General features: G+C 34.1%; 3 protein-coding genes and 1 pseudogene across 4 annotated transcripts; 1 reads left to right on the forward strand and 3 right to left on the reverse strand.

The window, feature by feature from the left end:
• Positions 1-2,782: 2,782 nt before the first annotated feature.
• On the reverse strand, positions 2,783-7,459 carry LOC120145090 (annotated as a pseudogene).
• Positions 7,460-9,783: 2,324 nt separating this feature from the next.
• LOC120144999 (actin-related protein 2/3 complex subunit 3-like) lies at positions 9,784-11,987 on the reverse strand. 2 transcript variants are annotated; one of them, XM_039158914.1, is made up of 5 exons: positions 11,896-11,987; positions 11,428-11,509; positions 11,051-11,159; positions 10,699-10,968; positions 9,784-10,125 (listed from the first exon to the last, which is right to left on the reverse strand). In XM_039158914.1, exons 2-5 carry the CDS (start codon positions 11,428-11,430, stop codon positions 9,983-9,985), a joined length of 525 nt encoding a protein of 174 aa, XP_039014845.1. In that variant the 5' UTR covers positions 11,431-11,509; positions 11,896-11,987; the 3' UTR covers positions 9,784-9,982. The 2 variants fall into 2 exon arrangements, with proteins under 2 accessions (XP_039014845.1, XP_039014846.1); XM_039158915.1 differs by lacking the exon at positions 11,896-11,987 and adding an exon at positions 11,627-11,667.
• Positions 11,988-15,516: 3,529 nt separating this feature from the next.
• Positions 15,517-19,362, forward strand: LOC120145217. Its single transcript, XM_039159109.1, has 3 exons — positions 15,517-15,608; positions 16,391-16,754; positions 16,994-19,362. Exons 2-3 carry the CDS (start codon positions 16,408-16,410, stop codon positions 19,167-19,169), a joined length of 2,523 nt encoding a protein of 840 aa, XP_039015040.1. The 5' UTR covers positions 15,517-15,608; positions 16,391-16,407; the 3' UTR covers positions 19,170-19,362.
• A 1,775-nt stretch (positions 19,363-21,137) lies between these two features.
• LOC120145219 (3-hydroxyisobutyryl-CoA hydrolase 1-like) lies at positions 21,138-26,349 on the reverse strand. The gene is made up of 14 exons (XM_039159111.1): positions 26,317-26,349; positions 25,984-26,064; positions 25,119-25,187; positions 24,446-24,509; positions 24,107-24,186; positions 23,465-23,548; positions 23,132-23,216; positions 22,693-22,778; positions 22,304-22,425; positions 21,994-22,054; positions 21,776-21,874; positions 21,551-21,652; positions 21,423-21,464; positions 21,138-21,336 (listed from the first exon to the last, which is right to left on the reverse strand). The coding sequence occupies exons 1-14, from the start codon at positions 26,347-26,349 to the stop codon at positions 21,193-21,195; spliced, it is 1,152 nt and encodes a 383-aa protein (XP_039015042.1). The 3' UTR covers positions 21,138-21,192.
• Between the last annotated feature and the right edge of the window lie 65 nt (positions 26,350-26,414).

Genomic DNA, 26,414 nt, shown 5'->3' on the forward strand with positions numbered 1-26,414 from the left:
GAAAATGAAAATCGCAACACGAAAATGACTATCGCAACGAGAGAATCGCAACGCGAAACTAAAATCGCGTTGCGATTTGCATTTCGCGTTGCGATTCTTGGTTGATTTAATAAGCAATCTAAGTGAAATGGTTAATTTATTATTTAAATTACCAGTAAATTATCATCAATTTCAATATGAAAAACCTAATAATAATGCAAAAATTTCAAAAAGAAAATAATTAAAAAAACTAACCATCGTTGGTTGATTTGGTTGATTTTCCATTTCTGATTGTGAGGGTGGCTCTGAGAGATTTAGATAGACGGATTTCGCCGGAGATGGGACGGATTTCGTCGGAGATGGGTGAGAGAGTGAGAGATGGAGATGGGACTGAGTTGTGATTTTAGGTTTTAGGTTATGAGTTGCAATTACGGGATATACTGTGGACAGTTCAGTGTTCCAATATATTAATATTCATGTTTGGAATTTAAAAATAAAATACTTGGCCAGGATACTAATGGCGCTTTGAAATCGCATTGCGATTATGTATTATCGCGTTGCGAAAGTCAGTATCGCGTTGCGAAAGTAAGTATCTCGTTGCGATTTTTTATTATCGCATTGCGATAGTCAGTATCGCATTGCGATTTTCCCAATTCGCGTTGCGATTTACTTATTCGCATTGCGATTTTCCCAATTCGCGTTGCGATTTACTTATTCGCATTGCGAATTGGGAAAATCGCAACGATACTGTAGACCATCGCAACTCGATTTTCAACTATCGCATTGCGAAAATGCAACGCGAATTTGCGATAATGGAGATCGCGTTTCGAATTAGCGATCGCATTGCGATTTTGTTGGTCATTTTGGCAAATCCGGAAAAAGTTGGTTAAAATCGTATATTATATGGGATTTTTGGTCACTGAGGTTATTTTCGTTTGAAATTAACTACATTCATAAAAACCGTAGTCGCTTTCTTCCTCCTCCTTTCTTTCCCCTTTTATTTTTTCTTATAATTTGTGTTAATTTTATTGATCAGCCTAACTTTTTTTTGTTTAATTTTTTTAACCGGCGGCGGCACTGGTTTTAATGCTAGTTGTCGCCCGTTTGTTAACTTTTTTTCTTTATTTTGTTTAATTTTTTAATAGAATAATTATGCCTTTGTGACATGTTATCTACCTTTATGACACGTTTATATCTGCCTTTGTGCCATGTTTTTCTTTACCTTTTGGTAGCTTACGGTTTTTACCGTTGTTTACGGATTTTTTTGTCGTTTTTTGGTTTATGTTTTTTCTTAGGGTTTGATTTGACATCGTCACGACTGATCAAGATGGTGTTTATTTATTATCATGATGATATTCCTTGCTTTGGGCCCTCGAATGGATTTGGATATGTATTTTGCGTTCGTGGATAGTTTTTCATATCGCTTGACTTGATTTGTAATTCGTCGATGGTCTTTCAGTAATTTTATCACTTTTTGTGGTTCGTTTATCGATGCAGTTTAATTTTTCGTATCTTTATTTTATTCGAGTTTTTTGATTAGGTTTTTTTTAACATTTTCCTTATTTGGTCCTTATGTGATCTAGGTAAATTTTAAAATATTAAAAGGTAAATTTATAACATCAATTAAAAGGTAAAAAATAGAGACAAATGCAATGTACAATTTAGGAATTTACACAATCTACCGATAACTAATATGTTTTTTTTATAATTATGAAGTAAATACAAAATAATATATATGCAAAAACTATCGACCATCATTTGACAAGAAACACTCGTATTGATGTCAAATGTCAATTCGACACCAACCATTTTCTTTAGAATGAGAAAATGTTCAATGTGAAGATAAATAGAGATATGTGCTAGATCTCTTGTCATAAAGGTAATGTCAATATCTAAAAATAAGTATTTAAAATATATTCTTTTTTCATATAAGTATATAAAGTATTTTTTTGGTTAAAAAAATACCTCAACTTAAAATATTTTTGATCAAAATAGATACCTAAAATATTAAAAAAATTTCATCTAAGTTCTAGAAAAGTTGACTTGTGATATTAATTAAAGAATATTTTAGATACTTAGATTAAAAAATTGAATACTTTAGGAATCTATTTTGACCAGAAAATGCTTTACGTACATATTTTGATCAAAAAGACAAGTTTAGATACTTATTTTGACCAAAAAATACTTTTGGTACTCAAATAAAAATGTGATATACATATGCTTTAGGTACTGATTTGTGATATAAGTCTGTCTAAATCAAAAAGATTACCCAAAGCATTATAAATACAGAGTTGATTCTAAGTAGAGTTGCAGATACCTTGATCATTGTATTCTAATCCCTGAAATGGAGGAGACTGGGAAAATAAGCCACCTCCACCCCCGGACAGTGGACCGATCTGGACAATACTTAAGTAAAAACCCAGTCTCCATACGATCGGAAATATGACCAGAACAGAAATATGATCAGATATCATGAATCAATCAAATCAAGCAAAATGCTTAGATCTAGCTTTCATTGATCATTGAGAAAAAGGAACAATAACCACTTCAAGCTTACTGCTTACACTTGAGACATCATCAACATTTTGATATATATATTTGACTTACAGTTTATCATCTCTCCAAATTGCCATAGAGCATGATTAGTGTAATGTATGAGTGTTTTCCAAGTAAGAAAATGAACCTTAACCTTTATGGGGAAAAAAAAGGAAATTTGCACTTCAGTCTGATGGTATGCCATGTGAGAAACAATTAGTGAAATGATTTGAAGGGAAAGAAATCGAAAAGGTAACACTTGAACAAGTATGAAGATGAAACTCAAAAATCGATTCAAGGATTCCATACCTCATAAACTTGATTTTCCTGAATACTGTAGTACCTCAAAAAATTAGGCTCACTTAACACTGTAACCAGTAAAGAACAATCTGCCAAACTATTGAACAATTGAGTTGAGCAGCTTGATAGAAACTTGTTTTCCTCGTATATTAAAAGCTACCCATGTTAACCATAGACCAAATTCTTATCTCTGATGAATATCAGGAGGTGGCTTGGTTTTCACTTTCTTTATAATGTAGCACTTTCTGTACATAAAACATCATGTATCCTTGGGCGGCTCTCACAATGCTTTCATTAACTTGAGTAATCCAAGCATCATCACACTGGTACCATTGGTTACTTAATCGCAAATAAGTCGCATAATGAACGGCATCTAATCTACCTGTGTGTGTGACAACAGCAAACAACTCAAATTCGGTTGATAAGTCATTGGATGCATCTTGTTCATCTCCATCAAATGGGAAGATCCTGTTCCCAAATCGACTCCATAAAATGGAAGAAGAAAGATAAGGAGTCATGTCTAGTGATAATGGGAATTGCAGATACCGGTCAACCTTCCTTGACATCTTTCGTATCGAAGAATGTTCAAATCTTTTAACATGAAAGCATGAAACCAGAGGAAGTTTTCTTATCGACATCTGCTTATGGGACTCTTGCCTCACCTGACACTTTTGGCAGAAAAATTTCTGGTCAGAACCCAACTTCTCAGCTCTTGTAAATCGTTCTAAGCAACCCTTTAAGGTAGATACCCCACAGTTTTGGTTTGGACCCATGCAATCTACCTCAACATTGCAAGAACTATGGGATTTTGTAGATGAAGACTTCCCAGAACCTCCTTGATTTGGTTCCAAGTCCAGAGAGGTGTCTACACACGGGTCATTTGTTGTGGATGTGAACCCACAAGCCTTACACATGACATCCGATCTCAGAATACCAGAAAATACTCTACGTGGAATGCAACAATCTCCACTGCCAGTAGCATCAAGGAATGGGGTCATGACAATATCAACTATATATCACCTAAAATTCTAATTCAATTATAAAAGAATGGCATCAAAAGCAGCAAACACAAGCTCTTCGTTAAAAAAAAACTATTTGTGGACATGCATTCAATTTTATAAATTGTGCTGATTATATCCTAGCAGTAATAATGTCCAGAGAAAAGTGCAACGTGCTTCTAAAAAGGTTGCACAAAGCCAACTTTCAACAAAAATCAATTACAATCTAAGACGCCAATTTTCAACTACAATTAAGTGGACGTAATGAATCAAAAAATGTCTTTCAACTTCGTTTTTGCCAAGAATAGAGGATACTAGTTCTGCATTCACCTTAACAAGATAAAAGAGAGTGATATTAAATGTTTCGCTCATTGCAGGCTCACTAAAGCTCAATGATATTGATAACTAATGGTCAGTACTTGGTATTTCCTCTGCTTCCGATATTTATCTTGAGCTTCCGGGCAAATATGAAAAATGAAGCAGCACACGATAACGGGTCCCAAGGAATAATCTAAATTCAGACATTAATAACACAAGCAGAACATAGCAAGAAACTAATGGTGTATGAGGTAGAGAAAAGATTATTTAAGTTGAGACAACCATGCAAACAACTAGCCCAAACTTCAAGGTCAAAAGACTCCAGATTTCTTTAGCCCAATCAAGGCATTTGAAGAAAGTTTATGTAAAACAAGATGACCACATGACAGAAACGGCTTTCAGGTAGGTTGTAAAACTAAAGCAATTCTCTCTCCTTTTCTCAGACCAGGACAACTCTTTAGAGGATGGGATCTTACATACGAGAAAGGGGAAGCAATGTGAGAATTGAGGTGAGAAATTCCTATGATGAAACCAAGTAGGCTAAAGAAGATTGACTTACAGGAGTAAAGCAGTTGACATCATCAAGCCTGCAGTCCTAAATCTGAGTGCACTTGTCAACTCCTAGGGCAAGAAAGAAGACACCTAAACTCATGCCCTGCAGTTGATATCAGGGTTACTTCTTAATCTTTATCAAAACCTTAAAGATGTTGATTAAAAATATAAATACTGAAAACAATGAAGCGAGGGACACACTAACAGTACCTGATACGGCAGTACTAACAAAGCACCAAGTTTTGCACTCTGCATTTCAAATAACACCTTTCACCAGCGAATTATTCTAGTTAATTTAATAAACTAATTATGCGGATTCACATACGACTCCTGAATAAAATAGTTTTTAGTAAAAGATAAAATCCTTCCAAAGCAAACACCTTTTGGAGAAACTAACAAATATGTAACAGCACATAAATTACTAATAACATAACAAGAGTAGCCAACAGTTACAAGCCATGAGGAGCTTAAGAAGATGTGGACCCAAAATCAAATTCCTTATATTTAGGAGCTGCTTCAATCTATAAATTACCTTATAAATAATACAATCTACCTATGTAAAAAACCTCACATAAACATTCAAGTGCCTACATAAACATAAACAGTTACATACTTAAAGTCGCTACGAGTAAGAAAGCAAGTCACCTGGACTCTGGGACCTCCTTTTATCCTTCTCCACCTTCTCATGAATTCCATCAAGCATGGAAATGAAAAATTCATGGGCATCTTGCTGCTCATAACTAGCCAAATTTGCCGCATGTTGCTACCAACTACACAAACCTTATTTTACATTAATCCCACTTCTTTTACCTCAAAACAAATAATAGAACCCAAACGATATTTAAAAAAAACTTTTTTTTATTAATCTTGATATTCACTCTCAGAATTAAAAACAACATTATGTTGACAAAAACTAACCTGTACAAGAACTTAGCTGGACTATATGGAGTCCGATCCCCGGAGAAAACAGCCGACAACATGACGTCCATGTCACAAGCCAAACACAATCTTGAATTTTTAGTGCCATTGATAGCACTACTTTTTTGTTGACAATAATATCTATTATGCCGATCGCTTAAGAAATAGTTACGCAACGGCGGAGTATGGAGCAATGCTTGTAAGGGTTTGTTTGTTTCCCGTAATTGGAATTACGGAATTGGTTTTCCCCGAATTCTCGTGTTTGTTTCACGTAATTCGTTTTTCGGAAAATGTTTTCCCGTGTTTGTTTCACGTAATTTGTTTTTCGGAAAACGTTTTCCCGTGTTTGTTTCACGTAATTCGTTTTCCGGAATGTAATTCATTTTCCTAGTAACAGAATTTCCTTTGTGTTTTCTGTAAAATGACTTACAGATTCATTTTCCGTAAGTCATTTTCCGAACTTTTCACTTCAAAGCAAAAATACTCAAAATAATTTTATTTTATGAATTTAATATTAATAAATATTTTATCATATCATATTATTAAAATAAAAATATATTATTATTAATATTTATATAATATATATATATTTTAATATTATATATAATAATATATTATATAATATTTTATATTTTAATAATAATAATAATTATTTATATATTTCAATAATATTTTAGTAAAGATATTAAAATATACTAATTAATATTTTTAAAATATAATATAGTACTATTACTTTAATAAATAATTAATATAATTTATAAAATTTTATTTCACTAAAATATACCGAAAAAATGTTTAAATAACATCTTCCAAACATCATAAAACGTTTTCCAGATGTTTTCCAGAAATGTAATTCATTTTCCAGAAATGTAATTCATTTTACAGAAATGTAATTCATTTTACAGAAATGTAATTCATTTTCCAGAATTCAAATTCCAGTAATTCATTTTCCAGTAATTCAAATTCCAGTAATTCAAATTCCAGTAATTCATTTTCTGGAAAACCAATTACAGCTAAACAAACAGACCCTAAAATTGAATTCATAAAGCAAGTATTCCCTAATTTATTTAATCCACGTAATCCCCAAGGTACTTGTGTTTTCGAAACCACCGACGCATTGGTGGAGTCGTGGAGAGGGATCAATTGGTTTCCAATGGAGATGTCTTCTTCTGAATCTGGCTTCCACGGGCGGTAATCTACTCGATGTCGCTTTCCTAGATTCTCCGGTTGAGACCCCGCAACGTTGAATTGCATTGCTGTGGATCCGGAAGTTGAGGTGGTTGCGGTGGCGTTCTTAGCGAGGACGACAACAGCGTCGAAGTCGCGATCGTAGACCTGGTCACGGCACGCGCAGCAGAACAGTTCAGCTCGATCGACGTCCACGGCGATCTCGTGACCGGGAAAGGAAAGGGAGTGATCCGACGCGTGGGAATGAAGAAGAGGCGCGTGACAGAACACCGCGGCGCAGGAGACGCACGCGTACAGTCTCGGACGGGAATATTCGTCGCACGTGTCGCACCGTGGGACCTCGGAGGGTTCCCTCCTTATGGAGGCGCGACCACCGGGCGGCTTGACGCGGATACAGTCCTGTAGGGCGCGAAACGGCTTGGAGCCGTTGCGAGAACGGAACTCGAGGAGGTGGGGACACGGCTGAGGCGAGGCGTGGCCGTCGGTCTTGGAAGACATGGTGGTGGTGGCGGCGGTGGCGGGAGGTGATGGTCGCGTTGGAAATAGAAACCCTAGAATGAAGGACATAAGGGTCATGGATCTGGATAATCGAAGTTGAAAATCAACGGCTGAGATTGATCGAATGAGAGTGAAGGAGCATTGAGTTTGATGGAAAATGTTGGGGGTGTGTATCGGATAAAAAAATATATGTTTTACAATTTCTGTTTATCTTCTGCATTAATCCAACAATTAAGTAGATCAAATAGAAACCCTATTCAATACTTGCCCAACAAGGAACCATTCCATTTTGGAGTTTTTAATCATAAAATAGTAGGTTTACGCGTTGTTTTTGTCTATGTAGTAAATTTAATTTATCATTTTTTTCTTTATATTATTTTATCGTTAGTTTAATTCTCAAAATTATTTAATTACATAATTTTAAACTTTAAAACCTTTGATCTTAAAGCCTAACCCCAAACTCTAAAGTCTAACTTAAAACTTAAACTATAGCATTTGTACGTCATTGAGGGGATACGATATCTCTTTTCGACATCCATTTTAGAACGTCGGAGGGAATAATACCTCTTTCTAGAGGGAGGTTGTATCCCTTATTTAACATCGAGGAGGACCATACATCTTCCTTGAAATGCCATGGATTATGGTCAAATTTGGTGAGGAATTAAAATGAAAGATCAATCGATCATTATTGGATATATAAATGGACTTAGACGGGTAGGTAGGTCGTTGTCCCCTAAAAATTTCAAATTTTTATATAATTTAGATTTTTTTATTTCTATTGAAAATTTATTTCCATACTGCTAAAATTTTATAAACTTATTTCCCTTTAAAATTTTATAAATTTATTTTTACTAATATAAAATCTAGCATTCATCCATATCTAGACAGAAAACGAATTTAATTTTCTAATGTGTAGTTATTGAAGTTGTAATCCTTATCCTGTTACATGCCTCCAATAATTTGGGCAAGCATAGGGAAGTTTTACCGTACGATAGTCTTAATATACGACTAAATAAAATCATTATTGGTTTTGTTATTTTTTTAAACAAAACCGGTAAAAAATTACCTAAAACATTATTATTTCTACCGGTTTTGTTATTATTGGACGCTTTATCGAGCTTGATAATATATCCGGTAAAATGCTACCTAAAACATTATCAAAACCGGTAAAGCGCCCAATAATAATAAAACCGATATAAATAATACTATTTTCAGTAATTTTTTATCGGTTTTGTTAAAAAAATAATAATAACAAAATCGATAATATCTTTCTTTAACCGTATAATAGGCTGCCGCACCTGAGACTTCCACGCATGCGAGGAGCCCCATTTCTCTTTTTAATACAATCATATGTTCCCTTTTCTTGCATCATTGACATGGTGTGGTGGCCAACCCACCAACCCAAAGCTCAATCATTTGGTTGTGTTGTAACTTAGCCACCTCTGCACCTCAAACAGCCTCATCATCAAAACCAAACACCGTAAAACCAGGCACTACATGATCTAGGGTTATTGCTACAATACAAAGGGAAAGACTGCATGAATACCATGCAATTTTAATTTTGTAATAAAAGACATATAGATTATTCTACGTCTTCGGTTTTTCCAAACAACATTCATAGAAATATAGAGTAAATAAAAAATAGTCGGTGATAGGGAAGACGCACTATGATCCATGCATCTTTCTCGAAAAAATTAAAGTTATGTAATGTTTTCGACATCCTCCCCTTAATACTGTAGCAATGACCTTAGATAAAAAAAATAATATGGTAAACGTCTTATGCGAAAAAATCTTTTATTAATAGAAGGATTGTTGGTGTCATACTTAGGGTAATGATGACTATAAATAGATCGACAATGCGAATAGATTTAGAGCATCATATAGCAGATTTAGTTGGTGACAGGATTTTATAGTTTTTTCTTTTATAAAAATTGGATGTCTCATTAAAAATTCCATTCGTATTCGTCCACATACTAACAAGTATGTTAACGAACATTAGAATGAAGAAAAGAGTACTTCATAATTCATTAAATAAAAATCCAGTACATTTGAAAACACGAAACACCCTCACGCAAGGATAGACACCATTACAAAAAACCAGAATCACCTAAAACTCTCACCTCCTCAACCACAAAGCTCCAGAGACAATCACCCTATTCCTAAATTACACCTCCAGCAAAAGTAAAACCACCCAACACCTGAGGACATTACAGAACAGAAAAACAAAACAATATTTTATAGTTGTCTTGTCAAGTGACTGTAACAATCCGACTGTAACAATCCAAAGGATATAGAACTCCGACGACCTCGATATTCAGAGGATTATAATCAGAGGTGCGATTTACAAAGGACATTGACAAAGGAGATTGCAAGAACAGATTTGACAGTTTTTGACAGAGATCTGCAAAATGATTACCAGTTACAGTCCCTGCTACTTGTGAGGAACAAGTAACTGAAACATGAAGCAAAGGAGATTCTTACAGCTAAAGGCAGAATAAAAAAGCTTAAAATGATCCTTTTCTTTTGCTCCCTTGTCCCATGAAGCAATCAAGATAACAAACAATACTAATTTCCATCAATACGATATGATCGAATGTACAAGTTCATTTTGTTACAGGCATTTCGAAACATATCGTCTTATGGAGGCTTTCACATGTTGCTTTTTTGATCGAGTATACAACATTTGTATATTTTTTTCATGGAACAATTATATTCATGAATTTTCTTTTCGCGAAAGCTAACCACCATTTATTTGGAGTTCCGTTGGGCCTATAGGCGACGCTCAGCAGTCTCCCGCTTGTTTCTTCTCGTATTTGCTTCAGATAATTCCTAAGCAGTTCTGCATTTAAGAAACCAACGAATTATATGGTAGCCAACTATCGAGACCTCGGTACCCGAAGAGGTGAATAATATCACAAAGGATCGAGAGTTCTACAAAGTATCCCAAGCATTGCATACTTCCTCCAACACTCCTTGTTTATTCAAAGCACTATTGGAAAATCAACAGATTTTACAATTTCATGTTCACCAAAATTGAGGCTTTTTAAACAACTTGATTTAATTCCACCATCAGAAGGGAGGCTCTCGGAAAAAAACTCGATCCCCCGAGTTAAGATAAGCATAAAGTCGAGAATTTGCATCACATATAATTCAAAACTATAGCCCTGAAGTGGAAAATACATTTTATCTGCATAATTCTCAATCTTCCATGCAAAAACAATTTGAGCTACTGTTTTCTCAAGACAATAAATAGATCAGGTACGGTGAGGGCCGAGGCAGCTAAACTGACTAAAAGAGTTCACTACGGCTCAATACGATACTTGGAACATGTTTAACAAGTACCCAACACTTCAATAATCGATGCATCTTATATCATGTATCAAAATGTAAAAGAAGATAGTAAGAGATTAACCTGCTTCCTTTTGAGACTGTGGAAGCACAAAGAGCCCTGGAAAAGGAAAACCCGATTCTCCAGGTACAGGAACGTCTTCCAATCCCAAGTTAATGATTGCCTTGGTACCTTCAGCCAAGGTCCTACAACCCTCAAGCCTCTTCAAAGCCACATTTATGTAGAAAGTCAGATATATAAGGAGTTTATCCGCGGGGCTCTTAATATCGAAGTTTCTAAAGAACACATTAGCACGAAAGAATGTGATCGCTTCATCGACAATATCAGTTTTACCTGCAAAAAAACATCTTGAATTACCAACTCAAAAGATAAGGATATAATATCGAGAACTACTGATGACGGTGATAAATCCGACCTTGATCTGAAACAGGTGCAGGACCCCTTATATGACTTTTCAAAGGAAGTAAAAGGAAGCCACAAGCTTTAGTAATTCCTTCCTCATCAACAAAACTAGAGTGATAAACCTGGCATTAAATAACCATTTCTAAGCGAATACGAGCCAAATGATCATAATTAAACTATTATGAATTACGTGCATAATCTAGCAGATGAAGGGGGCAGGAATTTAAATAGCGATCTGCTATTGGAACAGCAACCATTATATAGCCTATTTCACAACTGCAATAGAGGCAATTACTGCAATCGTGATAAACGCAACGCAGCCAAAGAAACGGCCGCGATCGCAATTTAAATCCCTGGATGGGGTATAAGGAAAGAGATTGCTTCAAATACCATTCTCTTAGATTTCTTTTTCCAAACAAACAAACGAGGCAATGGGATTTCCACTCAAAAGAACAAGGGCAACCAAATGTTTCTGCAAAGAACAACAATACAACACCAAATTACAATCAAAAGTTACGATTTTTTTCCCCACATGAGTAAGGAATTTCCCTATCCACAATATATAATAACACTCAATTAGTTTCTTTACATGGAATTAAGCGAGACCCGAGATCTTAAAAACTAGGCATAAGCCCATCAAATTAAAGAAGCAGTGAATCGAAAATTCAAGGCAAACCCATTATACTAATGGGGAGTTCAGTGCATGTAGAAATCTTTAATGGGAAAAAAAGAGGGGAAATGAACCAACAATTTTTTCTGGTTAATTTAAACTTAGATGAACCAACCAATTGGGTGTTGATCCATTCAATCATATGGTTAAAATGGGAGAAAGAAGAAGAAAAAGAATGAGCAACTTACTGCCAACAAACGCTTTCAACTCAACGCCAAAGTTTGAACAGTAATCAACTCACCTGCCTTTGGTTGGGGTTTTTCTTGGAGATCAAACCATTTAACTGGGTTGAAGATCACTACACAAAGCCCAATATAATGAGAAAAAAAGTTAAATTCGATTTATTTTTATTTAAGGGTAAAATACACAAATGATCCTTCGATTATGGGATACTTCTTTATTAAATATTTCAACTATTAAAAGTTACAAAATAATCCTAAAATTATATAGTGTTGCTTTGTTGAGTCTCTCGACTATTAAAAATTACAAAATGTCTCATATTAATTATGTTCCAAATTCGTATTGAGTTGAACATTAAGCTGTTGACTATGATATGATAAAATCTAATCCCATAATCCCATGCCACTATCATATCACAACCATCATGTTAACATCCAACTTAAACAACCGTTAATTTTTTACCGAAAAAAGATGAGTTTGGAACATAATGATTAGTCAAGTGATCATTTTGTAACTTTTAATATTCAAGGGACTCAACAAAACAATACTCTATAATTAGAAGAATATTTTGTAACTTTTAATAGTTGAGGGACTTAATAAAGTAGTACCATATAGTTGAGGGACCATTTGTGCAATTTACCCTTTTAATTTATAATTAATTTTAATTTATTTATAGGACAAAGTACCTTAACTGTTCATGACTATAAGATATTACTTTCTTAAGTTCCTCAACTATTAAATATTACAAAATGTTCCTTTTATTATAGGACAATGATTTGTTGAGTATTTCGACTATTAAAAGTTGTAAAATAGTCATCCAATTATTCATATGTTTCAAACTCGTCATTTTTTATTAAAAAATAATGATGACAATCTAAGTCGGATGTCTGAGATATGATAGTCGTTTGAGATTTTGGGATAAGATTTTATCATATTACAGTTAACAGGTTGAGGTCTATCTCAGACTATCGTATATTTTTTTAGCATAAAATGGTATAAGTTTGGAATATATGAATAGTTGGTTGACCATTTAGTAATTTTTAATTTTCGGGAACTTAACAAAAAAAAATGTCATATAATCAATGGATCATTTATTAACTTTTAATAATCAGATGACTCAACAAAGCAATGCTCTATAATCGAGGGACCATTGTGTATTTTACCCTTATTTAAAATATAAAGAATAAATATTTTATATTTAAAATGGTGAAAATGAATTTACAATACTACATAAAAATATTGATTTTCTGTTTTTATTGAAAAATAATTTTATTTAAAAATATACATTATGAATAAAATTTTCTGGTCCCTTTTCTTGAGTAGAAATTATTAAAAAAAACTTATTAAATAAAAATATAAAGCTATTTCCTTAAAATAAAGTTTAAAACTAAAAAAAATCAAAACCTGTTCCAAATAATAAAATATTTAAGTGCAAACAGCTTCATCATTATGGATCACTAAATTATTAGGACGATCCTACGTAGCTTACTCAAGTGTAAAATTTATCAATTAAATTATTAAATAGAAGAATTAATATAAAAATAAGTGTTTAAATTTTATCTCGAAAAAATGTTTGAGTGCTTAAAAATTTTCACTAAAAAAGTTTTTTTCGTCACACTTTTAGATATCCGGACGTTAACCGTTATTAAAAATTGTTAATTGATACGTTTCACGTTATGATAATTTGAGGGTTTTTATTTAAAATAATTTTTTTTTTAAAAAAAACTGATTTTTTTTCAAATTTAAAAAACCCAAAACTTTTAAAACTTTAAATTTAGTCCCTTTGCTACAACCATTCGCCATCAACACTGTCACTCAACCGAACACTTAACGACGTATGGACGACCAACCACCCCACGAAAAAAACCCATACTTTTGCAACCAATCGAACACTAAAAAAATGGTGTAAATGAGAGATTTCGTTTTAGGTTTTTGAATCCCTAAAAATTTCTTAGATCTTTTGTGTTTTTTTAATAAAAAAATATTTTTTTAGCATTTTAAATAAATTCTTAAAATTATTAGAACGTGTCATATATTATTTAACGAGGTTTTTTTTATTGTGGTTAATGGTTGGGCACCTAAAAGTTAATAGAGAAAACTTTAGACACCTATTTTTAACAAAAAATTCTTTAGGCACTAAAATGTTTTTTGAGCCATAGTTTGAGCACTTATTTGTATTAAACCTAAACATAATAATGACTAAATTACATAATTGATCACTTTCATTTAAGTTTTATACAATTTTCTTCATTGAATTCAAAAAAAATAATATAATTTTGACCACTTTCATTTTTATTTAATTATGATGTGTTCATTTTAAGGTTAACTCTAATTAAGATGTAGTCATTGAAGGTTAAATCTCATTAGACCCGTAATGCATTGTTGACGTAACACAATAAATTTATAAAATTAAAAAAAAGGTAAACTACACAAATGGTTACTTATGTTTGATTACATTTTCGTTTTCTCCATCGAAGTTTCAAAAATAAAAAATTAAACGCTAAAACATCGAATAGGTCTTTGAACAAAAACTTAGTGATCATTTGTGCACTTTACCCATTTTAATTTTATAAATTCACTATGCTACACCAACAATTCGTTAAAGGTCAAACAATAATTAACCCTTAGTGTCTACGTCTTAATTGAATAAAAACAAATATGACTAAATATCATGTTTTTTAATTAAGTGAGAAAAAATATATAAAATTTAAACGAAAATAATCAATATTGTATTTTACTCGTTATTCTATTTTTTCCTTTACATTCATTTTAACCAATCAAAGCACGCCACGTATCAATTTAGATTAAAAAATCTATTTAATTTTAATAAAAAAGAAAATATGAGTGACTTGAAAGGTAATTTACTCTTTTTAATTAAAATCATATAACATCTTTTAGTTAAAGATGTCGTGGCTTACTTTGTTTAACTAAAATTTTCTCATCAACGAACTTTAAAAGAGGGATTTAATTAAAAAAAACTTTAAAGTTTAGAAACATACTAAAAATACTTTAAAAAAATAACTCAATACAATATAATTATATAATTTAAGGGCCAAATTGTACTTTTCAGCTATAGGAAAAAATGTACCATGTATCTTAATATTGTGGGTAAACTATAAACTTCATCACTTAATTATACTCTCTCTCATGTTTTGCTCACTAAACTTTAAAAGTTTCCAATTTTCTCGTTGAACTTAATACATTTGATTTTTTAGTCACTTCTCCGGTAAATAATTAACGACGTCAAAATGATGTCGTTTTAAAATAGAAAATTTTCATCAAAACGATGTCATTTTATATCTATATAAAAGTCAATTTATAACGTCGTTAGTGAGAAAACGACTAAGTGACAAAAACTCAATGTATTAAGTGTAGTGAAGAAATTGAAAAAATTTAAAGTACAGTGAGTAAAATAGGAGAGAGACTAAAGTTCAGTTACTAAGTTTGTAATTTACCCTAATATTGTCAACTACGCTTCTAATATCACAATTTCCAAGAATATTAATATATTCGTTAAATTACAAAACAATCCCTATAATTTTACAATTGTTCCAACACTGACCCCCAATTCCCCACTTTTTATTTATTTCCCCATCACACCCTCTCCCTTCTTTCCTTCGATAACTCGCTCTTCTTTTTCCTAATTTCTCAAAATTGACCCCAAAGCTTTTAGGGTTTCTCCTTCACCTCCATTTCCAAGCCCTTGACTTTTGCCTCTCTGGTAAATTCACCCCCTTTTACTCTTTCCTTCTATTCTTTATCACTCAATTTTTCTCCTTTAATTGATAATTTTTTAATGCATGGGTTTGCATGCTGTAATTTGGTTTAATTATTTTAATTCTATTGCATGCTCCAGGAATCCTTGCGGCTGATTCGAAAATCTAATTTAGTTTCGTATTTAAATTATTGGATTTTCGTTAAATCTTCTGCTTCTTGGTGGGTTTTTGCTAATCTGATTATTATGAGACCCTTGTTTTTTTTAATTGAGCTCCCTAGCAGTGGATAACCCGTTTGGTTGTTTTATATGTTGGCTTTGAGCACTTTTTTTTAATTACTGGTTAGTTATGTGATGCTGCTTGTAAATTTTGAGCTTTTGTTAATGTAAATTCTTTTTTTGTCAATGGTGTATCTTTTTTCTTTTTTATTGCAATGATAAATTATTAAGTTGGTTGCCTTGGTTTGATGGTTTAAGAAAATTTTATGGTTCCGTTGTTTGAAGCTTTAGTAGTGTGACCGCTTAGTACTTACTGTAAGTTTGCCTTTGAGGAATGCCATGGTGCTTAGTACTGACTGAAATGAAAAAAACTGTGGTTTTTGGACTAAATTGCCAAATCTTGTGTAATTGTTGTATGTTTTCTGCCAAACCCAATGCTTGCCTTGCTCATAGTGTTAATGCACTGATGTTGTAGGCCATGTATAGTTTGTGATGATTTTAAATTTTGGTTGTAATTTATTTTATGATTTTATGTTACCATTTTGTAGTTTTGTTGTTGTTCATTTAAGTTAAGAAGCGATTTGGAATGGTGCGGGGGAAGCTGATTTTGATTTTCCAGCATGGTGGTGAATTTGTGCCGAAAGATGATGGATCCTTGTCATATTCTGGAGGAGAGGCGCATGCCTTGGATATCAGTCCTGAGACAGAATTCGACGATCTCAAGTACACATTAGCTGAAACATGTAACTTGGAATATAGATCTTTGACTGTCAAATATTTTCTCCCTGGAAACAGGAGAACTCTAATTACTTTGTCTAATGACAAAGACCTGAAAAGGATGTATGATTTTCATGGGGACTCGGTGACTGCAGACGTTTTCATTACAGGGACAAAAGTCGTTGCTCCTGTAAATCTTGGCACGCAAGCTAAGAGGTAATTGCAGTCTACCGGCGATTATCAGCATCTTCTAGATTCTTTTTGCTGTCAATGTTATTCTTTTGTCACGTTTTATAAGGGCATCCATTATCTTTGCATCATCAAGCAAAATGAGAATGTGCTGAAACAATCCATGTTCTTTGATGAGTTTGGGTTTGCCTCAGTATTTGTGCATAGTGGTTAATTGTGGAAATAGTCAAATCAACAGTTTCATTAAGATCAGTCATCACTTGCAGGAAAGCTGGCGCAAAAGAAGGCTGCGCCTCTGCTGCGGGTCCTGCAACTTCCAAAGGTTCTCGCTCTGATGTTGGCCTGAAGGATGTTACCGTCGGTATAGCAACTCCCCGAAGCCCCACTAGAGCAGCAAATACATCAAAACATACTGCTGTCTGTAACATTGTTGATGGTCTTTTTGAGGTCAGTGTCGTTGACGCAACTGACTGTAGCACAGATACATTTGATATGAGTGCTTCTCCTGGGGAATCTGTTAAGAAACGAAGGCGTACTGACTCCTGGAGAAGTGAGGCTAATGGTCTTACCATTGTGCCTGATGCTGACAATCTTGAGGAGACGAGGCAAACTACATCCTGGAAAAAGGTTGCCAGGAAATGCAATCTTGCTGCAGTACCTGATAATATGAGTCTGGATCTTCCCAGTGATGCTTCACCGGTGAAACTGGTTGAATTTTGGAAAAATTGTATTACTGGTGAAGGCCAGGATTTCGAAAGTGTGGTGGAATTCCGTGACGCTCTACAGAAATATGCCATTGCACATCGGTTTGGTTATAAACTAAGAAAGAATGACACTAATCGTGCTAGTGCTATATGTGCAGCAGAAGGCTGTCCTTGGAGGATTCATGCATCCTGGGTCCCATCCGACAATGTGTTTAGGGTTAAAAAGCTGCACGAATCACATACCTGTGATGGTGAATCTTGGAAGACTGCCACTCCAGCTAAAAATTGGTTGGTGAATATTATTAAGGACAGGTTAAGAGATAGCCCACACCACAAACCGAAAGAAATCGCCAACGGCATTCTTCGTGATTTCGGGCTTGAGCTGAATTATGCACAAGTATGGCGTGGAATTGAAGATGCTCGGGAGCAACTTCAGGGTTCATACAAAGAGGCATACGGTCAGTTGCCTTGGTACTGTGAGCAGATAGAGGAGGCAAATCCTGGTAGTTTTACGAAGCTTCTCATCGGAGATGATAGAAGATTTCATCGTCTTTTTATATCCTTTCATGCTACAGTTAATGGTTTCCAAAGTGGTTGCCGGCCCCTTCTTTTCCTCGAGGCCATCCCTTTGAAATCAAAATACCATGAAATTCTGCTCACTGCCACCGCACTGGATGGGGACGACGGGATTTTCCCTGTTGCATTTGCTGTTGTAGACAATGAAAACGAGGACAGTTGGCGTTGGTTTTTGGAGCAGCTGAAATCTGCAGTATCGACTTCTCGTTCTCTAACCTTTGTCTCTGATAGAGATAAGAGATTAATGAAGCATGTACTTGAAATATTTGAGAATGCACACCATGGTTACTCGATATACTACTTGATGGACAGCTTCATACAAAAATTGAAGGGACCCTTCCATGGAGAAGGGAGAGCCTCATTGCCTGGCTGTTTCTTGGCTGCAGCGAAAGCAGTCCGACATGGTGGTTTTAAAACGTACACCGAGCAAATTAAACGGATTTCTTCAAGTGCCTATGATTGGATCATGCAAAATCAGCCTGAATACTGGGCAAATGCATTTTTCAAGGGTGAGCTTTACAGTCACATAACACTCAACATTGCTGAGTCATATGCTGACTGGATAGAGGAAGCACGAGAACTACCCATCATGCAAAAGCTAGAAGTACTAAGATGTACAATCATGAAACTAATGGAAGATTCTCGAACGGAATCGAGTAACTGGACTACGAAACTTACACCATTGAAGCAGGAAATGTTACAAGAAAAATCCGCAAAAACACGTGGTCTGAAAGTATTATTCTCAACCGACACCCTATTCGAAGTCCATGATAACTCCATTCATGTTGTGGATATCATTAAACAACACTGCAGTTGTGCCATTTGGAAACCAACCGGCCTTCCTTGCCATCATGCGATCGCCGTTTTTAACTCCACAGGTGGGAATGTGTATGATTATTGCTCAAGGTACTTCACAGTAGATAGCTTCCGATCAGCATTCGCTGGGAGCATAAATCCTGCTTCGGCCATTGTTCACCCTGGCGGAAATGAAGAAGATGATGACGATGAACAGATAATGCCTCCGTGCATCTCGCGACCATTAGGACAACAACAGAAGAAAATAAGACGGAATAAAAACCAGGGAATCATCAGAAGATCCGTTTGTTGCACTCGGTGCAAAGGAGTCGGGCATAACAAGGCTTCATGCAAGGTAAGCTTATAGGGAGCATTTATCTCTTGTATGTATGTATTACTCTGTACAGCTTTCATGGTTACTTCATGTAATTTCCAGTTCCTTTTAACAACAATCTCCATGAACTAACAACATTTGCATGCCATGAATAGTTGTATTAGGATAAAGTACTTGGACTTTGTTGCACCTCAACTCTCATCATCATGCTATGGTTGCAATTTTGTTTGGATTGAGTCATACCTTCTTTCTTTTGATACATACATACATACACGCGTGTGTGTATATAGGTGTAGGATCCGCTTACACTGTGTAAAACTAATAATAGGTGGTAGAGGCCGTTACTCCTAGTAATAGTATTTTAGCTCCTTTTTATATCGATTAAATAATATCTCTATCTTTCTCAATTTTTAAATTTAAATACTTAATAAATTCTTATTATGTTATTATAAAATGAATTAATCATCTCAATATTTGATTTTAGTTCCAATACACCATGTATGAATACACAGATACAACCTCCTCCTTTCTCTCTCTACGCATACTTTTAGCTTAAGCATACACTGAAGTTAACTTGCTTTCTCAGTCGAATTATATAAGGGTAGTTCTGCTGTACGACATCCTAATATACGGATAAAGAAATATGCTACTGGAAATGTTAATATTTTTTTTAATATTTTCGGTAAAGTATTACCTAAAATATTATTTTTTATCGGAAATGTTAATTTTGCTACCTAGTTTTCAGTAGAAAAAAATAACATTTTAGATAGAACCTAATATTAACATTTCCGGTAGAAAAAAATATTTTAGGTATCATTTTACCGAAAATGTTAAAAAATAGTAACATTTCCGGTAATGTCTTTCCTTAGTCGTATATTAGGATGCTTTTCCTTAGACATCCCAATTATATATTATTTGTTGCAAATTTTACCTTTATAATTTTTAAAACATAATGATCATTTTAAGATTAATTTATTAAAAATATATTTGAGGAACGATAATAAACTCAAACTAGTAAGATCAAAGATTTATTTGATAATTTTTTTAAATGATTAAACTTTTTAAATTAAATCTTTTTTTATATATTGAAATGTATTTTTTTTAAATTAAATATCATTTGCACATAAAATAAGTGTATATATATATATATTAAAAAAACCCGATTATGCTCGCGAGCTGTTCGAGCCGCATATTATAATGCTTGAATTTGTGTTCAACCGATTGAATGAACAAATAAATATAATTTCAGATGGTAATTATCTAAATATTTATTAATAAAATAATAATAAAAATATATGTTTAAAAAATCATAAAATATTTATAATATTACATCTAAAATTATTTATAAAAAATCTCGATATTTATAAGATTGATGATTAAGATGTTGATACGTGCTAATAATCTAATTACTACTAAAATTTATAAATAGGATTCAGGGATATACAAGAAGAATAGTGAGGAATAAGCAATCATCATCTGCATCAAGTGACTGAAATTAATATTATTAAAATTCAACAGCAATGAGATAATAAAATTCTTATTCAATCATCATAAAACAAGATAAAAAATTAATATATAAAATTATCTGTAACAAATCATTAACGTAAGTGATCGAAATTTAACTTTTTAAATTTCTGTGCTTAAAGTAAAACAAAATGAAAATGAAAGCAAAAGTATCATCCGAAAAGTTTACCATCTTTCTTAATCTTTGCCCTCTCCTAACAATGTGCTGGCATTGGCCTAGCTTACTTGCAACACAAGTTGTTGCCATTTGTATGTCGAAAAAATATCATCGAAACAAGTATATATAAAGTGTTTAGGGTTCAAGTGAAGGCTACAATAGAACAATTGGATTTGGAGCTTGTTCAGGCATGAAATGAAACACGTTGTGAGCAATGTTGTTAGCTCCGAAATCATGCGAAATCGAGAATAAATCTATCAAACGAGATCAAATGGTATATAATATTTAACAGAAGCATTAATTGTGGTCTCATATGGATTCAGGCATCACAACTTACAGCCCATGTACTCTAACATGATCATTTTATGTGATCATCTACAGCTTTGCAATGACATACGGTGGCAAGTTGAATTTTGATCTAGCTGGAAGCTTGAGATCTTCCCAGTCTTCATTCTTCACCTTTGAGAAATAGATGTCGACTGTAGTATCGGTGATAAGCTCCAATTTCGACGGCTCCCACTGGTGAAACAAAATGGAAAATGGTGAACTAGTCCCGGAATTTCATAATATTTAAGGATTGAAGATTCGGGAAAGAGAATCCTAACCTTTGGGTTCTTATCTTTATCCAGTAGTATGGCCCTGCAACCCTGTTAAGTAAGACAGATTTTAATCGGTTGAAGAAATGGTGTGAACCAAAACGAGTTAAAATGCATAAATTTGAGACGATCGAAACCTCGAAAAAGTCTTTGCTGAATTCTCCACGCATGACATGGCAAACCATTCTATATTCACGAATGAGGCATGGACCTACACCTTGGAGTCTACCTGCCCTAATCTGGTATTGCAAGAAACAACTCATCAAGCTTCAAACAAAAGATATGATAAATACACTCAAGGAAATCTCAGAAAATAATGATACCATTGGCATGTCCTAATCAATAAGAATACGTAAACTTACTGATCTAAGAGAAATCTTAAGACTTGTAGGCGAAGCCTTTTTCAGTGTTTGAATTGTAGTAGAGATCCAACCGTCCCTTCGATTAACAGCCTCGTTCTCCTGTGTAAGCATGATGGTACACAAATTACAGGGAACTTTGTAAACTCATGCAAGAAACATTAAAAGCGGTCACCGGATTAATTTTTCTGATAACAACCAAAATCGAATTATCAACTTACAAGAGCAGATAAAATGTCTTCAACAGTTTTCTGAGAGAAGCATCTATCAATGACATCTAACCTGCAACCATGTAATGTAACCAATGATAATGAGGATTTTAAAAGTCGAGCCAGTCGCCCGTTTGCAAGTTTGAACATGTGCCTTCAGTTTATAGTTATAGGCTACCTCCACTTTCATAAACAGAATTGAAATACAAGGGCAGATACTCAAAATATCTTATATTTACTACCAATATTTCAGATCTCTCCTTGATGGAAGCAGATAGAAAAACAATAATGCAGGAAAGTGCATTGTTAAAAGAAAACTAACCGATTGTACACACTCTGCTCTTTCAGTGAGGGTTGCTCGGAGTATTGGCCAATAATTGATGAAATGATTACTGTATCACTGGAATCTGCAGCACATAATGCAGCTTCTAACGCGGGTAATTTCTGTTGATTAAGTGAAAAGATGTAAAAATTATTATAAGCAAGAGAATTCATACTGCCGATTTTGGATATAAATTAAGCAGAGGTTTTGAGGATTCTAAAGAAAAATGAGAAGGATCAAAAACTCTCTTAGAGGCATGCTAACTTTACTAGCAAAAGGAAACACAAAGCTGACACTTCCTCTATCATGTTTTCTCAACCATCAAATACAAAACTACATTGTCTGGAATATATTTTGAGCTCAACCATATTTTAGGTTGGGAAACATACTGCTGACTGAACAAAGTGAGTTGCGAGGCCACATGCAAGCATTTCTGCACCGTCCAATCTGGCACCAGTAAGACAGAGATACTCCCCTGCCAGAAGATGATGACGAGATGTGAAGCTATGCATAAAGCAAAGTCCAGTATATAAGTTTTTGGCTAGTTAGAGGAAATGAGTACAACATGAATCAGTTCTGCGAACCAAGATAGACCCTACCACCAAGGCCAAATATAGTTATTGTAGCTATTATTAAGGAGAACCCAATTTACGGAGCCTTACTGCCTTTGCATTTCTTTTGTAACTGTACAAGGCACTAGCCAAAATCCAGGACGCTAGCGAAGAGATGTTATGTTTCAAAGGATTTAGCCTTGGGATACGAAATTTCAAAAAAAAAAAAGGTAACTGAGAACATGTATAAGATATTCAAGCATATAAATTGAAGTACCGAAAAATCCCGGGAGTCTTGACAAGAAATAGGAGGCTCCTACATCTGGGAAGAGTCCCAAAGCTGTTTCAGGCATTGCAAAAAGCTACACATCCAATACATAAACATTTAGAAAGGGGAAACCAATATACTACACCTAACATTTGATTCTGTCTAGAAAATGTAAGTAGACAAGATTTAGGGAAGAGACATCACATTATTTTAGTTGGAGGCTTATCATTTTCTAGTAAATAACAGAGAAAAATTTGGCAAAAATGATAATAGAGGCATTTTTCTTCTAATTTATGCAAGGAGCTTATAAAGTATTTCAAATGAGACAAAAGAGAAAAATACCGAGTTCTCAGTTGCAACACGGAATCTACCATGCATTGAAGCACCATTCCCACCTCCCATAACGATTCCATTAAGAATTGAAACCTTCAATGAGATTTGCACTCTCAATTAGAAAAATCATGTATATATATATATATATATATATATATAAGTCGTCATAGCCTTAACTGCTTCTTAATGAAATTTGACTTAGAATCTGTTTGTTTAACTGAAATTTTGTCATCCTCTTATTATCCATGATTAGTTCCATCTTTCTCATTCTTCCTCAGTATCTTCCCACGCCCCCCCCTTCTACCACCACAAATAAATATCTAAGATCACAACCCAAACACCCTGCCCAGCAACTTGTTATTTGATTTCACCCTTTCCCCACTCCACTTTTGGTAAGTTACCAGGTTTTGTGTTCTTTTATACTCACATTCAGGTTACATATAATATATATATTATATAAATGTATAGCAACTTATCAATTGATTTCACCATCTCTTCACTCCAATTTTGTTAAATTTCCAGATTTTGTATTCTTTTATGCTCAAATTCAGATTTCTTTATTGTCCGTAACTTGTTTGAGGATATGCATTTTTTTTGGTATGGAAGAACACTTTCGAGAAACAGATGGCGCTTTAAAGCCATTTGGGTTACCTGTAGTTTGCTATAGGTTGCCATCAAATAGTTTAAGGTGAATTCCTTCATAAAAAAATTGGCACCTGCTCTCCATCCACCTAATGAACATAAATGCATAACCAAAGGTCGTTGGCTTAAAATTCCTCCAACAAACAAGGAGGAAAAAGAGGACACATTTGGCTCTTTAAATGTGGTTAGTCCACTATGATAGCAAAAGAGAAATCATAAATGATAACAAATGTGTGGTAGACAAAGAGGAAACAAAGGTGGCAGCAAACTAATATTGTAACTTATTAACCTTTTAGATCTAAAGGATTAGTACTATCTGGTATCCACAAAAAATGAAAAAATCCATACCTGCCCTAATATCATGTACCACAGCTGCAACATCTCCACCAGCACAAAATGCTCTTCCTTTCCCCTAATGAAAAATAGACAGCTATCAGGTATATTCTCTTCAATGCTAAAACATGCGATTCTTCAATAATCAGTATAAAAAGATTAACTAATTCACGAAATTAACCAAGTCTTTCAACACTTTGGTTACATTAAGGAATATCGATGGTATAAACCGACCAGACACTGCACCTTTATCGTTTACGCTGCCAATTAAGTGGCACAGATGAGAAGTAAATTCCTATCTAGCCTTCACCTAAGAACCATATATGATTGATAATGCTAATATGTAAAGCACAGTTATACTTCCAATGGGAATCCTGGCACAGACTATACCTTTGGCTATCTATGACCACACTGATGTGCTACAATAGTAAACCAAAAGTACATATAGCTTTTCTATTTGACATTCTAAGAATATGCAAGAAAAACTGCCGAACCTAAAATGTGCTGTCAAACAATCTGATTCTCGAAATGAGATAAGAGCAGAGACCCGGCATGCTTGTATGCAACCCAAAAAATGCCATCAGACTCAAATGTCTTACAATTTCATGTTTTTTTTCTCCTGTCAAATTGTTTCTTTGAATAAAGTAAAAGAAAATGATACGAAGGTTGTATCTTCAGAGGTGCCTACCTTCAATATTACCAGCTTGACATTAGGATCGTCCTCATTGGCAAGAAAAAGTTCTAACAACCGAGAAATCTACCATCGCAAGAGAAAACATTATTACTATTTGATAGACAATTTGTGAAATTCATGAAGAAAATATAGAAATAGAGAAGAAAAGCATGATTACGGATCCTGAATACAACATTTTATTAGAAAGAGAAACCATATAAACTAGCAGTTACGAAAATAACTAGAAAAAAATGTTTGATCCATTGTTGTTAAGGCATGCTCCTAGATGTGCCTAGGCAATAAGAATTGGCACCAGCCGACAATATATGCATAGCATTTCACAACCTTCTGTGCAACACAAAGTTGACCAAGCCACATCTGATGCGCCTAAGCACCCTTTTCCATGAGCCGGTAGGCACAAAATTGTCCACCTTGATATTCTATTTTTTGATTTCTGGAATTTTTTATTTTATAATTAACTGTATTGTTACTAGTAAAAAGAATGATAATAACAAACTTTGTAAGTCTCAAGGTTTGAGCATCAACAACCGACATAGTCACATAGGACCATAAGCAAATCATGCATATTGTCCAACAAAAGAAAAACAAAATTGAATATTTTGTAGGATAAACATGTACGATTCCTTATAGTTTATATCATGATCATATACTTACGATTTTTAATTTAATGCACTATTACTACAGTAGATCACAAGATGCAACCACAACAATAATTAAATATAAAATTTTAAAACTCATGTTAATTACACAAAGGAAAGCTACAGCATAAAGAATTTGTTCCTAAAACTCACTGCATGACACAAGGGTAATTCCCAATTACTGAAAGAGTTGAAGCACCCTATTAAAAAACATATCATACCATCTGAGATGAAAGGGCGTTGAGTTGCTTAGGCCGGTTTAAGGTTAGAATTCTTGCAAAGGATTTCTCTTCTACTAGAACCTGCAAAGGTAATGAAGAAATACAAATGAAACTCCAGTTAGTCAAGCTATGAAGCAAAGAGAAACGCTGGGAATTCATAATTCGGCAACCAGTTTCGACGTGTGTGTAATTGAAATGGAAAATCAACATGAAATCAAGTATTTTGATTCTTTGAATGAAGAAAATGGATAGAATAAGAATGAAAAACACCCAATATTCCAGAAAAAAGAAAAAGAAAAAGGAAAGCTGGATCATTTATCAATGGAGACTCACCTCATCATGTTGGGAAGAAACGGATGAAGCCATTTCTATCGTTTAGTAGTTCAAAGCACCAACTACGATTCCCAGAACGACAATAAACAACCGCAGAT

This window comes from Hibiscus syriacus, unplaced genomic scaffold (genome assembly GCF_006381635.1).
Source record: "Hibiscus syriacus cultivar Baekdansim isolate YM2019G1 unplaced genomic scaffold, ASM638163v2 tig00110893_pilon, whole genome shotgun sequence".
In the NCBI taxonomy this organism is placed as follows: domain Eukaryota; kingdom Viridiplantae; phylum Streptophyta; class Magnoliopsida; order Malvales; family Malvaceae; genus Hibiscus; species Hibiscus syriacus.